Source organism: Vicugna pacos, chromosome 29 (genome assembly GCF_048564905.1).
Source record: "Vicugna pacos chromosome 29, VicPac4, whole genome shotgun sequence".
Taxonomy (NCBI): Eukaryota; Metazoa; Chordata; class Mammalia; order Artiodactyla; family Camelidae; genus Vicugna; species Vicugna pacos.
The window spans coordinates 25,536,393-25,553,018 of NC_133015.1; the positions used below are offsets into that span (position 1 = coordinate 25,536,393).

The 16,626-nt window shown below is 45.3% G+C and overlaps 1 protein-coding gene across 10 annotated transcripts in view; it reads right to left on the bottom strand.

Moving 5' to 3' along the window:
• The window catches only part of SNTG1 (syntrophin gamma 1), a 315,377-nt gene that overhangs the window by 65,813 nt on the left and 232,938 nt on the right, over positions 1-16,626 (bottom strand). For all 10 annotated transcript variants that reach the window (XM_072952001.1, XM_072952000.1, XM_072952003.1 and 7 more), the window contains 3 exons: positions 7,476-7,578; positions 2,928-3,010; positions 47-177 (listed from right to left, as the gene is read on the bottom strand). In XM_072952001.1, coding sequence (XP_072808102.1) covers positions 47-177; positions 2,928-3,010; positions 7,476-7,578 — 317 coding nt within the window. The remainder of the gene's footprint in view (positions 1-46; positions 178-2,927; positions 3,011-7,475; positions 7,579-16,626) is intronic.

Sequence of the window (16,626 nt, forward strand, 5' to 3'; positions counted from 1 at the left end):
TGCTCCTGGGGGCGCACGGCTAGGGAGAGCCGCCCGCGGGACTCACCGGCTCAGGTCCGTCCCCGGCGCGTACTGGGAGAAGCGGGAGTGCAGCAGAGGGATCAGTCTGAGGTCGCACCATCGCTTTTCCCACCTCAGCCCGGGGCACGCGGGCCACGAGGAGCAGGATAACGTGTCCTGAAAAGGAAAGGAGCCTTCAGTGCCGTGGGCTCCACGTCACAAGCCCTCCTCATCTGAGGGACGCCTATCCCTAAACCATCACAAGACGCGGATAAAATACCACAAGATGTTCATGTTCACTGACAGTGAAGTTACTTGTGTTAATTTCTCTATCCACGGAATTCTGTGAGAAAGTGAGGAGGGACACACTGAGCTCAAGAACCAAACTGAAAACACGAAAAAATGGGGTGAGGAGGAGGAAGAAAAAAATAAAACCGTGACAACTGAATTCACTCAAGGATGGAAAGGTGGGGCGAAACTAACTGCAAAGAACTAGCTGGTGACAAAAGTCAAATAATCATAGTCCATTCAGTTAAGCAAATGGTTCCTATCTGCTCAGCATTAAACGTTGTTAGAAGGCCTTGTGATCCATCAGTTACTTAGAGAGATTTTTGAGTAGAATGAGCATTCCCCTAAAACAGCTCCCCAGCTCAACTCAAGGAAACCTCTGTCCACTGTTTAACCCTCATGTTCACACGTTTGTATTTCCTTATGTTGTTTTCTACAGGTTTAAGATTACATGTATTTTAGGTGTCATTAAAAGTGTGGGTATTTTCTCCTTATGCGTAGAGAAGACATGTATTTGAATAAAATCTGAGCTTTTCACTTGATGTGAATCTACCCTTCTTTCACGATCCCAGCTTCATTGCTAAACTTGCTCACGAGTGGCACACAGGGAAGGACGCCGACACGGCGCAGGAGCTGTGAGAGCCAGGCTCCGTCTGGCCTGGGGCCCCGGCGCCGGCTCCCCTGCTGCCAGACCCCACCGTGCCCGAGTCCTGAGGCTGGAGGAGACCCTGCTCTAGTGCAGGTGCTGAAGCCCTGTGAGCGTAACATTTTTAGCCTCTTTCAGGTATTAATTTCTTCAAAATTGCTTAGGGGAAAAACTGTTACATATTTTTTGCTAAAGGTGGAGTGTTCTTTATGGTAACTGTCAACCACAGTGCCCGTGAGGGTTGGCCAAGTCCTCAGCCACGTCCCACAGCCAGAGGGAGGCCTGACTCCGATGGTGGTGAGGGGCCGTGGCTGGTCCCCAGGACGCCCCCCCCACCGTGTAAGACATGCTCGTGGGGCCGCCCCAGGGGCCAGACCAGGGGCCACAGGAGCTGTCCTCCTCTCCCCCGGCCTTCACGTCACATGACGTGACACAGGCGGTGGTGACAGCTCAGCAGGGCTGTCAGGGCTCAGGCTCCCGAGCAGAGTGAGACCCCCGGGTGCAGAAAGGCCACTCCCCCAGCCCACGAGTCCCAGGCAGGGTCCTGCGATGCCCCGGCCTCCCCGCACCTGTCCCAGAGACAGGCCGTCACGGGCCCCTCTCACAGAAGGGAAGTGAGGCGCTTCCGAGCGCTCAGCCCCTGCGCCCCTGTCTTTTCTGCAGGAGGGCACCTGGAGAAACAGCGACCCTGTGTGACCCACGAGGGCAAACCGACGAGGCCCCAGGGCCAGAACCGACCAAGTCGCCCCATCACTAAGGCCGGAGCGGCCCCCTCTGCCCCTCGCGGGCCCTGGAGTGCTGCAGGGCCCAGGGCGTGTCTAGCCGTTTCCCCACCAGGAAAGCAGCCGCTAAGTTACTCAGATCCCCGTCTTCTGAAGATCCGCATTGTAAACAGCCTCCCTCGTGGGACGATTTCTCTGGTAACAAAGTAAAAGAGGCAGCCAGATGAAGTGCCCCCAGTGTGGCGGGTCTACACCTGCACAGATGACCCTCGGTGGTGCCCAGGGTTCCCCTGCAGGAGCTAAACCAACCAAACGGGAGAGACGTGGGGCCCGGAGGCCTTCAGCCGCGATGGGTGCTGGTGCGGTTCAGCACGATGGCTCCACGAGGGCCTGGAGGTGCCCAAGAGGAGGGCTTGGAAGAAAAATGCCACAGCGAGGGCAAGGATTCCCAGTGGAGAGTGAACTGTCCATGTCAGAAGAAAAAGCTACGTGTCTCACACAGCCTAACACGTGGAACAGTAAACAAAAATTCCGCATAAAGTGAGCACAGGGGATGCTGTGAGCCTCACGTTTAACCAGGCAGAATCGTTTGTCTTCAGAACGTGGGAATGTTCTGAAGAGTGAGATACAAGGAGTTTCAAAAATCTATTATGAAAGAAAAAAGAAAAACCTGCTTACTCCCAAATACAGGTGGAAAATCAAAATGGACACTTTATTAAATGGATATAAAACAAACAAGTCAATTTTATCAATTATTAAATACATGCATAGTTTAACGTTCCTCACATCTCATGTAATGTGTAGGTTAGGTCTCCCCACTTTGCATTAATTCCCTGGTGTGCATGAAGGGTGCTAAGAAATCCTAATGTGTGGCAAATTACATAGCTACTTATAGCAAAATAATTTCAAAAGAAAAAATGATGAAAGTTATGTCAAATGACATAGAACATGCAACCACATATAATATGCAATGTTATTAGGTGACTATATGATGTGACACGTGGTGTCCCAAAGGTAAGTTTCTGTAGCTCACAGAGGGCTTCATACAGACCTGAGAAGAGAAAAGTGACATCAAAAAAGTAACCGACCTACTCGTGTTTTTCCTCCCTGGATTATCGTGATCCTTAAATCATGAAGCAACCACGGATTTCAAACATATCAGAGAAACTGGACTTCACAGCAGTTTTTGCGCACTGACGCTACACGTATTCTCCCTAGACCTTCCCCAAGCTCCCTCCTTATTAACGGGGTCTGCGCCTTGGCCATCTTACTGTGTTGTTGGGGTGGTAGTTGAGGTGCAAACCGCTGTCACAAAGAGGTGAGGACGTGCCGCTGCTCTGGTCGCTGGGAGCACCTGCAGGAGACAGAGTCACAGAGGCACCACTGGTTAGAACGCCTGCCTGTGCCAGACTCACACCGTCTACACTGTCTGCTTCATACACTCAATGGCCAGGGAGTCATGTATGTCACTTACACCAAAAAAAAACATTAAAACCTAAAGCGGGCCCCTGCAGGAGACCCGCAAGTAGTTACCTTTGACCCCCGAGATATTAAGGCTTCATTAAGGGAAACGAAGCCGAATAAAAGCACTATTTCACCTCATTATCGAGCAGGGCCCGCCCTTACGAGCCGTCCATTCAGCAGTGCAGGGTTTTGTCTACAAAGTTCTATTTAATGCCATGGATTAATCTACCAGCAAATTCCATATTTAGGTCCTGAACTTTTCCATCATGCAAAAAATGTTTGTGGAAAAAAAAGCCTGTGAGACTTCTGTCCTTCTAAGGGCTCTTGGCACACACTGTAACGGGAAGTGTCTCATTGACATGATTTAATTTTGTGAATCTGCGGTTAAGACACTTCATATTAGATCCTCATGAGAAACCTGCCAATGTCTATGTTTTAAAAATAAGTAAATATATATCCTAAAGATTTGTGACTTTCTAAGATATTTAGAGTTTAGTAATTGCTACAGTCAGGATTAGAGTGCATATTTCTTGATTTCTGATTCATTGCATTTTTTGAAAACATTTTATTTTTTGGAATTGCTAATGTGGATAAACATGAGCTATTAATGAATCTCACTCCCAACTTTTATTTGACGTATTATACTTACATGCAAACGTCATTAAAGGGCAGACTCCTAACACAGTGACCCACGTGCTCAAGAACAGTGACCTTGCTCTCCTCCTTTATGACTCTTAAACTTAGTTTGCCTGGTGCTGAGAAGGGAAACGGGCATTCTTGCTTTACCAGCATGGATATAGTTTTTATGTTTTTTAAATCTTAAGAATTTCAGTTTGTTTTAGATATTTTTCTTTTGATGTTTATCTGCATTTCTCTCTTATGAGATATTTTTAATGCAACCACATGTTACTTTAAAATGTATTTTGAACTGAATAAAACAAAAACGTAGCATATCAAATTCTGTAATGCATCTACAGTAGTTCTTTGAATGAAATTTAAAAACTTAAATATATGCACAAAAAGAAGGTATGTGTAAACTCAGTGATCTGTGCTTGGATCTTAAGATGTTAGAAATGGAAGCCAAACTGACACAAGGTAAATAGAAAACAGAACATAATAAAAATACAAGTGAAAAGCAATGAAATAGGCCACTGAAAATAATAGACAAAATTAACCATGACAAAAATGGGTTCTTTGAAACAATTAATAAAACCTATAGCAAAAATGACACAGTAAAAGAGAGAAAACACAGGTTACTAGTATCAGCAGTGAAGGCAGAGGTGTCACTGCAAATCAGCAGATAGTCAAAGGGTAACAGAAAGATGTGACTGACTTCATGCAAAGACACTGACAACTTAGTTGAAATGAACAAAAACATTGAAAAAAACCTTATCAAAATTTACAAAAAAAGAAAAGAGAATATCAAAAAAGTCCTATATTCACTCGACAGATTAATTCATATGAACAAAAATGATGCTTCTAGGATTGGACTGTGTCTCTGGTGAACTTATCCAGTCATTTAAGGAAGAGATACTCTCACTGTTAAACAGCTTCTTTCTGGAAATAGAGGCGGAGTCACCTCTTCACAACTTAACGTGAAGATGTAGTAACCCTGGCACCCAATTCCCACCACAGCATTCAGGGAAAGACAGGCACGTCTGGTTGTCTTTCATGACCATAGACTTTTTTTTAAAATTAAAAATACATTAGCAAATTAGAAGCTGTGATATATTTTTAAAAACCATAATGCTTCATGACTGTGGTGTTTATCCTAGGAATGCAAGCTGGATTTGGCATTCAAAATCCATTTTTAAAAGGGCACCATATCAACAGAGTGAAAAAAGAAAAAATGCAATACCTCAATGGATAAAAAAACACTGAGGGAATTCCACTTTAACTTCTATTTTGAAAAAGAAAAAGTAAAGTCCTCAGGAACCTGGGAACAGAAGGGCACCTTCTATTCTAATAAAGTGTATCTGTGAACACCAACAGCTGGTGCCACATTTAATGGTAAAAGCCTAGAAGTTCCCTCCACTATCCTGAGAATGAGAAGGACACCTGCTGTCAATACTTCATTCAGCATCTCACTGGAGGTCCCAGCCATGACAACAGGCAAAACCAAGGAAAAAAAAAAATTAAAGAAATATAGGTTGGAAAGAAATTAGCAAAATTTATTATTTGCAGATGACATAATTTTATATATAGAAAAATTTAAAGAAAGTAAAAAATCTTACTAGAATTAATATGAAAATTAAGCTACGTTGCAGAATGCCAGAGTATATAAATGCATTTCTATGTGTTAGCAGCAGATAATTAGAAAATTAAATCTTTAAAATATTATTTACAATAAATTGAAAAACATAAAATGATGAAAATAAATTTAATGAGAGATATGTAGTATTCTACCATTGAAAACATTAAAATATTGTTGAGAAAAATTAACACATAACTAAATGGAAAGTGATATTATGTTTGTGGATTAAAAGATTTAAAGTTGTCAAGGAGTTAATTCTCTAAATTGCCTATCAAGTCAGTTTAGTCCTATTCAAAATCATGATAGTATTCTTATAATAGAAATTCTGACATGCTGTTTACAAAATGTGTGAGTAATGCAAAGGATCTAGAAAAACCAAACAAGCTTGAAATATTGGAAAGCCGACCAGCCTACCCTGGGTGAGCACTGGAAGTATTATACAGCACAACAATCAATAGTGTGGTTTAGGTGAACGGAGAGAGACACAAGTTCACGGAAATAAGACGGTGATTCCTTCATTCCTGACTCCTACCTCAGAACCAAAAAGCAGTAAGCACACACAACAAAAACAACAACAACAAAATGGTAATTTAGACTTTTTCAAAATTAGAAAGTTCTGCAAGTTGGAGACTCCTTTAGGGAAAGCAGACAGCCATACACAGATTGAGCGACACGTCTGTAACACGTGTAGCTAACGAGAGACTTAGAAACAGGCTTGTACGCTCCTGCACTGTGACAATATAAAAACATCCCAATTAAAAACTGGGCCAAAGACTTGACCAGACACATTACAGAATAAGATATGCAAACAGACAGTAAAGATGCTGAAATGGTACATTGGGAGGTAATCATCATTAGTCTTTGGGGAAACGCAAATCAAAACTGCAATCTGATACCACAACACGCTCAAGGGAACAGTTAAAAAAAAAAACTCTGACCATCAAGTATCGGAATAAGCGTGGAGCAGGCAGAGCCGCCAGCCATGCTGGAGCGGACAGCGTTTGGCATACGTTCACATACACGCCCATTTTAGAAAGAGGTTTGGCAGTTTGTTAGCAAGTTAATTGTACATCTATCCTGTTCAATTCCACTCCTATAGCACTTAATAGTAGTGACATAAAATATTAAGACTTCCAAAATCCTTGCACGAGAATGTTTATAGCAGATTTATTTATAACAGCAGAAGACTGGACGCATCCTGTTGCCTGTGGACAGGAGGCTGTGTTATCACACTCCACTCGTATTGCACAGCGATGTAAACCACTGAATATGCAACACAAGGGACTGTTCACAGTGAAAGAAGCCAGACAGAAAGGAATAAGTACAGTCTGCTTGCATTACATAAAGTTCTAGGAGAAGCAAAAATAACACATGATGATAAGAAATTAAGTCAATGGACGCTTCTGGAAAGTTATTCACTGGAAGAGGCACAGCGGAGCTGTTCTGTGATCTAAAGGACTAAGCAAATGTGTGCCTTTGTCAGAACTGATCCAACCGTGCATTTAAGGTCTCTGCATTTCATTGCATGTAAACTGTGCCTCAGTTAGAAACACACTCTTCTCTGATAGCAAAAAGTATCAGATAATATGCATTTCATTTCACAATATGCAAGAAGATACAGAAATCTTTGAGTGGCGCTTATGGAAACTGTTACACTTCCACATAGACTGGTGCTTCCTTCAATCCCCGCATTCTCATCAGGACAAATTAAGTGTAAATGTTTATTTATTCAGTTCAGTAGCCAAATCAGAGTATATTCTTTTCTACTTAGAGAATACACATTCATCAAATATTATGAATGAAATTTAATAGAGATACAAAATGCATATATTTGACATGATATTTATTTTTAAGATAAAAACACTTCCCCACTTATAGGCTGGAAAACAACTAAACGTGAATACATTCTGAAACAAAAAGCAACATCTGTTCCCTTTGCAGAAGGGCTAATAGAATGCTTTGCAATATTTTCCTTTTAAAGTTTGTATTCAGGCAAAAATCCCAGCTTTAAAAAGGAATTACTAACTGCTGTCATGAAATAATGGTCTAGGAGGTAAATATGACAATGAGAGCATTTCACCTGCTCTTCACAAATGCTTACACGCACAGTCTTCGTTCAGTGGGAGCTTGAGGAAAGCAGGTGCTCTTTTCAGAAATGAGACCGTTAGGGTCACTTCTTCTCCAGCATTTCGAAGAACTTGAACCTAATGCAAAAATAATCATCATCATCATCATCATCATCATCATCATCATCATCATCTCATTATCAGTATGCCTGCCAAAAATTTGTATATTATTGAAAATCCTTGAAATAACTGGTTGTTTTTTCCACCTCTCACAGTTTTTCCTAGTGGTCAAAGCTCTTCGTGGAAGACAGAGGGGACAGGCTCTCTCATGCTGCAGGAACCAGCCCGCCACTGCCCTCTTCCCACCACCGTAGTCCCTGTTCACTCACAACGTCGTCATCGTCCACGCACGTGCACTGAGCCTCTCTTGAGGCTCTATGGTCTGTGTTCAGTCTACAGAAAGATGCACTGCTCAAACCACTGCATTTACTGATTTAATAAATATTTATTGAGTATCCGTGATGTATTGTTTGGAGACGTACAAATGAATGGTCCCGTAGCTGTCGACCAGGGTGCTAATTCTAATTAATTAAATCATTCCAACTCACTCAAACCGTTTTGCAAACAATAAACAGATGTTATTTCCCCATGACACCATGGCTTATTTTCTTTTCCTTTCCCTGAAAGTTTAGAGCAATGAGGGAGACCCTTATTATCAGAGTCGCAAAACTTTCCAAATTATGGAATTACTGGGTCTATTTCTTCCAGTTAAAAGATGCTAGTTTCTCAAAATATTACACCAAGACCAATGCAAGCAATACTAAAAGGTCAAGGAGCTGAGGGTCACTTGCAGCAAACATAGCTGGAGAAGATCTAAGCATAGCCATAATTATCTCACAAACTAAGAGGAGAGTTAAGAACACAGCGAAGCAGGTAACAATCACATGAGCGTAATTTGTCATTAAACACAGAAAAAGGGTTCGTCATTAGGTCGTTCAAGAATTGACTGTCAAAATGACTGAGAGTGACTTCTGGTCCCTGCGAGATGTGGTAAAGTTCTCTCACCCAGTAAGTGCAACTAGCAAACACCGAGGAAAGCGCGAGACGACGGCGGTGCGACTCCGAAAGGCAGACGGGAGAAGCGGAGCTGACTGGGAAGCCCGGGGCCTCCCCAGGGAGGGCCGGCCGCCCCCTGTGGGACAGGCAGCCCCCACCACGCCGCGGTGCGGGGCCGGACCTGCGAGAGGCCCTCCACTCCTCAGAAGCACCCGCAGGGGGAGTGGGGGCCCGATGACACACAGTGAATCACCTGCACCAAGCCAGCCCCACAAGGGCGCGAAACAGTGTGCTGTCAAAGGGACCAGAGCCCACGGAGTCAGGCGAGGTGCGGTGGCAACACTGCGCGCCCACAGCAGCCTGCAAGAAGCAATGCACGTATTTACTCTGAATCCACAACATCAACACCACAGCGACACGAGTGTCTAGTTTGTAAACAGTGCACCCAATTTAAGGAGAATCGTTGAAGGAAAGGAGAGAGATCATGTTTCCTTATTTTTGCAGAATTCTGTGTCAGATCATCTTATACAAAACGAACTGCCAATGTCTGAAAAACAAAGCGGGGTGTGGCGACACCACATGGGATGTGCAACCTCAGACACAGTTGTAAGTGTGTGTGTTTGTGCATTTTATCCCAACCTGTGGGCACAACACAGAACTAAGAAGTCACTATCTGAACTGCCTGTACCCTTTCCTTCCACACTCTGTCATCTCATCCTATCATGGAAGTCACTTAAATGTGTTATTTTGACTTTTAAGTGCTGTCCCCCTGGGGTGCACGCTGAGCACAACATGAACACCCTGAGACACAGGCACCATGGCCCGGCCACCAGGGCAGGTTCCGCCAGCGTCTCCTCCGAGCCCGAAGTCCGTACAGGAGAAGCGCGGCTGTCCGGCCCCGGGGAGCAGTGGCTCCTCTGCAAGCCCGGTCATTTCAGATACTCGAGAGCAGAGCCGTGTGTCTCAAATGTTATGCGTTAGATGACCGAGGAGAAAACAATATGCCTTATATGTTGCTAAATACCTGAAGGAAAATACATTCACTTTGCTACTTCCAATCTCAGTCTTCAGAGGAATTTATCACACACAAAACTGGTGGAGACCTGACAGTTATAAAAGCCATTCAGGTATTTAATGAACTGGGCAGAATGCATGACTTTATGAGACGCAGGCACTTTATCTGGAAACCGAGTGTGTCCTCATCTTATTTGCATGGAAATTACTGAGAATACAGAAGGATGGCCCTTAGCAAATTATCAACTTATTGCCTTTTGATTTTGTTTTCTCAGATGTCTCTCAAGTCTCCTTCTCTACTTGGAAGAGTCCCAAAGGACATCCTGCTACCTGGTCCCCAAATGACAAAAGCAAAAACCAAAAAGACTCTTTGGGGAACCCTCCTGTTCCCTCCTTCAGACCTCCTCATTCCAGGCCTCTGAAAACCACGTGAGCCTTCGTCTCAATCCACAGACACTTTAAGGGAAGAGTAAACAGATCATGACAATGTGTTAAACACAGTGGGTGCCAGGACATCAACCCCTCTGGTCCAAAGCCGCCTCGTGTCAGAGGCCGCCTGGAATCTTACGGATCTGGCGTGGCCCCAGGGCAGTGGCTGGGTACCAGGGAACTCAAGCTCTGTCTCTTTCAATGAGTCAAAGACAACGAATGCCCATTTCTGAAGCCTACAGGCTGGTCACTTGAGATATGAAGCTGAGTTGGTTTATGCTCAGTCAGAGATTTTAGAAGAATGAGCGTCCATGGAGGGTAGGTGAACTCCCATGTGGTGTTTCAAATGAAGCCGCCCTGGAGAAATCCACTGGCTGTAATTCTCACCAGCGTTTATATTGAAAAACAGAAGGAGGGGAGGGGAGATAAATTAGGGATTTGGGATTAGCACACACTACTATACATAAAATAGTAAACAACAAGGACCTACTGTGCAGCACAGGGAACTGTATTCCATATCTTGTAATAACTTATAATGGAAAAGAATCCAAAAAATTAAAAAAATATATATATATATAAAACATACTTTGCTGTACCCCTGAGACACTGTAAATTGACTATACTTCCATTTTTACAAAAAGCAGGTGTAAGTAGGTGGGAGGAAGAGATGCGGGGCTCCCTGCCAGAGCCTGATGTGGTGGAAACGCCTTCACCCTCTCTCCACCTGCTGTCGTCACACCTGCCATCCTGAGCGTGGGGTCCATGTCTGCAGTCATGAGAGAAGAAAGGATGCACTTACTCCCTGTCTCCTGTCCCTCTGTCCCCATAGCAACCTGGGCAGCAGCTCCCAGCTCAGCTCGGGGAGCCAAAAAAGACTGATGGGGCCCCAACTGCCAGATCACTGGTGGGGAGCCGTCCCCTCAGCACTGCTGACCACTCCTGTCTGGGCCTCATAAGCTGGAGGCTCTGTCAGTGCGTCTGCGCCACCTGGGTCGCGGCTGAAGCTCCAGGACCAGCACTGTTTCTGTTTCTGGCTGGGCGGACCCTGGGACCTTCATCCCTGGGCAGAAACTACACCATCAACTGGGAGCAACAGCGAGTGCCTCGTGAAGAACGCCATGAGGCACAACCCAGCACGTCTCCTCTTTGACGTTGCTCGGCCAAGAGGCTCAAAAGGAACTCTTAGACATTTCCCCAACTCGTCATCCGGCTCTTTCTGGGGCAACTGGGAGACACAGAGCTTCCTCCCGACTGCCGATGAGAACTCACCTCAGAGAGACATGAGGAGTTCTCTCACCCAGTCCAGAGTGACACAGAGGAGGCCACTTCATGTGCCGTCCCAGAGGTGGTAACACGGGGGGACAGCAGAGGCTCTGAATTTCATTTGATGTGGTCCAAGTTATTTGCTGCCCAGTGAGAAGCACAAACTTTACACTCCTTGAATATACAGACCGTAAGTGATTATAGGGACAAAGTATGAAAATCTCAAAATAAAGCACTATATATATATATATATATATTTAGTCTATCAATCACTAACTCTGTCTTAGATTGTGTTCAAACTACGGCAGCTCTGCTTTGCGGGGGCTATCCTCTCAAAAGACACACTCTGCGAAAAGAAAAGAGTTTCTAGTCTGATAATCTTCTCCGAGAGCTGTGATGTGTACATTGGATACTCAATACCTGTTTGTTAATAAAAATAATGCTAATCATGGTTTTGTGTCTCTCATAGTATTTAAGCTACATTAGCTTCAAGGTGTGTTCCCTCATTTCTACCACCTGTAATTCTTTCAATGAAATATTTTTTATTGTTAAATACAGGCTAATTTCGGTTGTGAAAATAAACAATTTTTAACCATTTTAAGGTTTTAATTATAATTGTATAGATTAGACTGGGCATCAAAGGTGACTTCTGTTAGGAATATAACACGCCTTTGACCAGACCTTCAGCATCGAGCCAGTGTGAGGGAAAGACCTGAGACATAAGTGCTTTCCGCAAGCTTTGCGTTGTTGCCATTTTCATGCCAAGGTGTGTCTCATCTAATTATTTTAGTGCTAACCAGCAGGTTGTTTCCGTTTATTTTCTCTGGATTTTTATGATGCTGTATGTCCCTTGCCCAAAAGCCTCTCCGGGTAAATAGTAAATAAATTCAAGTGAACCAAGCATTACACCTCCGACTGCTGCAGTGGACGCAGGCATATTTCTCTCCTGTGATTTTCAAGATATCTCACATCGTGGACTAAAAGTGGCCGAACCTCTCCCAAAGGCAGCTGCTTGCACCTGACCGTGGGCTGCCCAGAGTTAAATCTGCTCCTGCTGGAGAAGGACAAGCTGATGGCATCTGCCCGATCCCCTTGGGCCCCACAGTCAGGGCAAGGATAGCGTGGGGGCGAAGGCAGGGATGGGGGCATGGAGGGAGAGGCTTAACACGGGCTGGAAGGTCAGATGTGCGGTAGGAAGGGCTGAAACAACATGCAAGCATTTCATTTAAGATATTCGGCATGGAGTTCCAGCCTGAGGTGTTCTTTCCTCATTTAGACTAAGGCCTGATGATTTTATAGTCTCCATTCTTAGGAATTCACCTATTTTTATAAACTTTCCTCATCCAATTTAATCTCCTAATCAACAAAACATTTACTGAAATTCTGCAGTGAAAAAATCTAACTGCATTCATTAAGGGCCCAGGAAAATCTGAAACATAGATAAGTATCTGGAACTGTCAAGATCTTGTCATAGAAACTAGATATTTCAGACAGGAGGATGAAGTCAGGGATTTGGGGACAGTGTCAGCAGAGGAGCGAGGCAGTGCACAGACGAGGAGCAGAGCCCCACAGCCAGCCGGAGACAGAGGACTCCGAGGGGGTGATGGCAGCCGGGCCCAGGAGCCACAATGGCACTGGACTCAAGCCTGGGCTGGCAGATCAGAGGACGGGACAGGGACCCCCAAGGAGTCATGAGGAAGCAGGATACACAGATCTCACACCACATTAAACCTAAGGCTCTACAGACACAGGTAGACAAGCCATCGGGGACACTGAGGTGGCGAGGAAAGCTGGATAGGACAGAGAAAACAGCCAAGAATGTCCCCCCAAGGGGACAGAAGTGAAGAACAGGCACTAAGAAACCCATTCCAGAGGCTGCAGGAGAGAAGGCATTTTTTTGTTCACACAAAACATGTTACAGATTTGGAGCACTTAAAAATGGTTAGAGAGAAGCTGTGGTATATTTATACAGTGGAATACTACTCAGCCATAAAAAAGAATAAAATAATGCCGTTTGCAGCAACACGGATGGACCTGGATATTTTCATACCAAGTGAAGTAGCCAGAAAGAGAAAAACAAACACCATATGATATCACTTACATGTAGAACCTAAAAAAAAAAAAAGGACACAAATGAACTTATCTGTAAAATAGAAACAGACTCACATAGAAAACAAACTCATGGTTACCAGGGCAGAAAGGGTATGAGAAGGGGTAAATTGGGATTTTGAGATTTGCAGATACTAACTACTCTATATAAAATAGATAAACAACAAGTTTATCTTGTGTATAGTTCCCTGTATATAGCACAGGGAGCTATATACAATATCTGGTAGTAACCTGTAATGAAAAGGAATATATGTATGTATGTGTATGACTGAAACATGATGCTGGACACCAGAAATTGATGCAACATTGTGAACTGACTAGACTTCAATTAAAATTTTTTTAAAAAATAAAAGAAAATAGATAAACAGCAAGGTCCTACTATATAGCACAGGGAACTATACTCAATATCTTATAATGGCCTATAATGAAAAAGAATATGACAAGGAACATATGTATATGTATAACTGAATCACTATGCTGTACACCAGAAATTGACACAATGTTTGAAACAAACTACACTTCAGGTTTTTAAAAAATGGTTGGCATTAGATGAGATTCAGAACAGAAATCTGAATAATCAGAAGAGTCCCTTAACACCCAAACTCTATCACATTCCTAACGAAAAAGAAAAGAAAAAAAAAAAAAGCCAAGAACTTTAACTTTGACTATGTCTTTGGAAGAAAGATTACTGTAACAAAATCACCCAAACCGTTCACTCTAGATGGCAAGTCCTTGTTAAAACCTGAGCCTTAGCGTGAGATTCTGTTCATCTGAGTTCTCTCTCCGCAACTGGCCAGCTGAACAGCCCGGGGCACTGACTTATCCCTCTAGGACACACCTGCTCCCTGTGAACCAACAGCGGTAGTCGCTTCTCCCCAGCGACTTCACGAAGACCAGGTGGTTCAGCACCAGGGAGATGCTCAGAGAAGAGCCTGGTGTCTTGTGCTTACTTCACAAACGTACCTAATGCTAGAAAAATAATTGGATTAGTTTAAACGGAAAGAAGGGTTTCACATAAAATGCTTTAGTATAGAACCTCTGTGTACCTCCAGAGTAGAAGTACTTTACTAATAAAGTACTTCATTCAACACATGCATGGGGCACCAGTGAGACGCACTCGGCAGCCTCTGACTAGGCCTGCACGTTCACTTTCTCACCTTCAGAGCCACAAGCAGGTCTCCCACACTTGGACTGCTGAGCTGTCTAACACGGGATAAGCCCCCAGAAAACCAAGCCAGTGGCAGCCTGAGGACACACCACTCACCCTGAGAAAGAGAAAGAGGCAACGTCTGTAAACACAGGGACCCTGGAGCAGCACTCCTTTGAACTGCACGGACCTGCTAATATACACATTTTCCCCAGTAAATACAGTACCTGTATTTTCACTTTACTGTCTTCAGATTCACTCAGTGTGGGGAAACCTTTGTGTTTGGTCAGAAATCACACTATGTGGAATGGGAAGAACTCGGGTTTGACCCTGGTTCTGCCCACACCCCCGGGGCCCCCGCCCCGCGGCGGGCCCGGCTCAGGGAGCAGCCGGCGGGCTGCCCCCTGCTGCCCGCACCCCCTCGCCCGCCCTCGGCTGTGCGCGCTCCACGGACACAGCTCACCGCTGAAGAAAGGGCAGGGCGTTGTCCCAGAAGTCCTGAAGGCAAAGCACCGCACAGCACCCCTGCGTGACGACCAGCACGTCACTCCAGCGGGGAGAAGGAAGGCCGCGGTCGGGTTTCAGGAGCAGAAAGGGTCTCAAACAAAGTCTCGCCAGACCTGGCATCTCATTCAGAAAGCCTCAGCGGGGACACAGAAGCAGATAAGCAGGAACTCAAACCTTAAAATGTGCAACTGAAGAATGGAGCCGGATTAAATCCGGAAGCAACCAAATGTAGAGACGCATTAAGAATGACTCAGAGCCCGAAGAGCACCTCAAAGGGAGCTTCCGCGAGCGGTAGGTGGAGACGGGGTGCCGTTGCCTCCACTCTACCCCGCGGCTCTTGGTGGGAGAAGGAAGACAGTGTTTTAAAACCAGCAGGCCAAGGGCTGCTGTCTGAAACTTTTCTTAAGTTGGTAAAAGCTTCTATGTCGGTTGATACGAAAGCTGTGGGAATTATTTGGAAAGAGTGAGAAGCGAAGCGGGAGTGAGGTTTACAACAGGGGAGGAGAACCCTGGCACCAGCGGGGCTGTCTCGTTTGCTGCGCCCGCGGCTCATGCTCGCCTGCCCTGGGTCAGCGCGCAGAGCACTGGAGGGAAGAGAGACGGTTCTCACTCCCAAGATGCTGGTCTTCTGATGGGAGGCAGTGCAAACAAAAGTCAAAGACAAGGAAAAGAAAATGAGATCATGGTAAGTGCCATTCTATTCATGTTTAATACAAATATTTAATGCTGGAACAGTTGCAGGTTTATACAAAATTGAACAAAAATAGTACAGGGTTCCCGTACAGCCTACACTCAGCTTCCCCTGTTACAACGTCCCGCATTAGTATAGTGCATTTGTCACAGGAAACGAACGCACAAAGCCGACCTGAGAACGGGAAAAATCATCCAGGCTGAAGAGAAGCATTAAACAGCAATTAAGTGGTGGACTCCCTGTGGATACGTAGTGATGCTAAACACCTAACAACAAAGCGGCAAAATATATGCGGCAAATACTGACAGAACTCAGAGGAGAAGCAGACGTATCCAGTATCAGAGTTCAAGCAGCCAGCGACTCGGTGAGGACCGAGTTGACTGAACAGCAGTCGCTCAAGCGCTATGCAGTACCACCCCCGTCCACAGGGGGCGCGCCCCACCACCCCTGTGATGGCTGGAGCCCCGGGCACCCCGGAGCCCTGTGTGGACGGTTTTATCCCGGACGTACCCACCTGTGATGAAGTTTAATTATAAATTAGACACAACAAGAGACGAACAACAATGACTAACAATTAAATGGAACAACTGGAACCGTATCCTGTCACAAAGTCATGTGAATGTGGCTTCTCTCGCTCTCAAATGATCCTACCGCACAAAGTTAACGCCTTTTCCGTCTTAATGAAGCACCGCAACGTAACCCCGGAACCGCGGCCCTAACTCTCGCAGCGTGAGGGGCAACGGCAAACCTGGGGCACGTTCCCGTCTCCTTCCTGGCAGTTTCGGGCGGAAGGCCCGTTCTCCGGGCGGGTGTCGGCAGCCCAGCTCGCGCCCCCCTCTCGGCGCCGCGCCCCGAGCGCCGCTTTTCACCTGCAGGAGGCACTTCACCGCTTCTCTGTGGCTCAGCGAGCCGCAGTGCCGCGCTTCCTGCGCTCCGGGGACGTTCCTGAGCAAACTCGGGGGCACCTGAT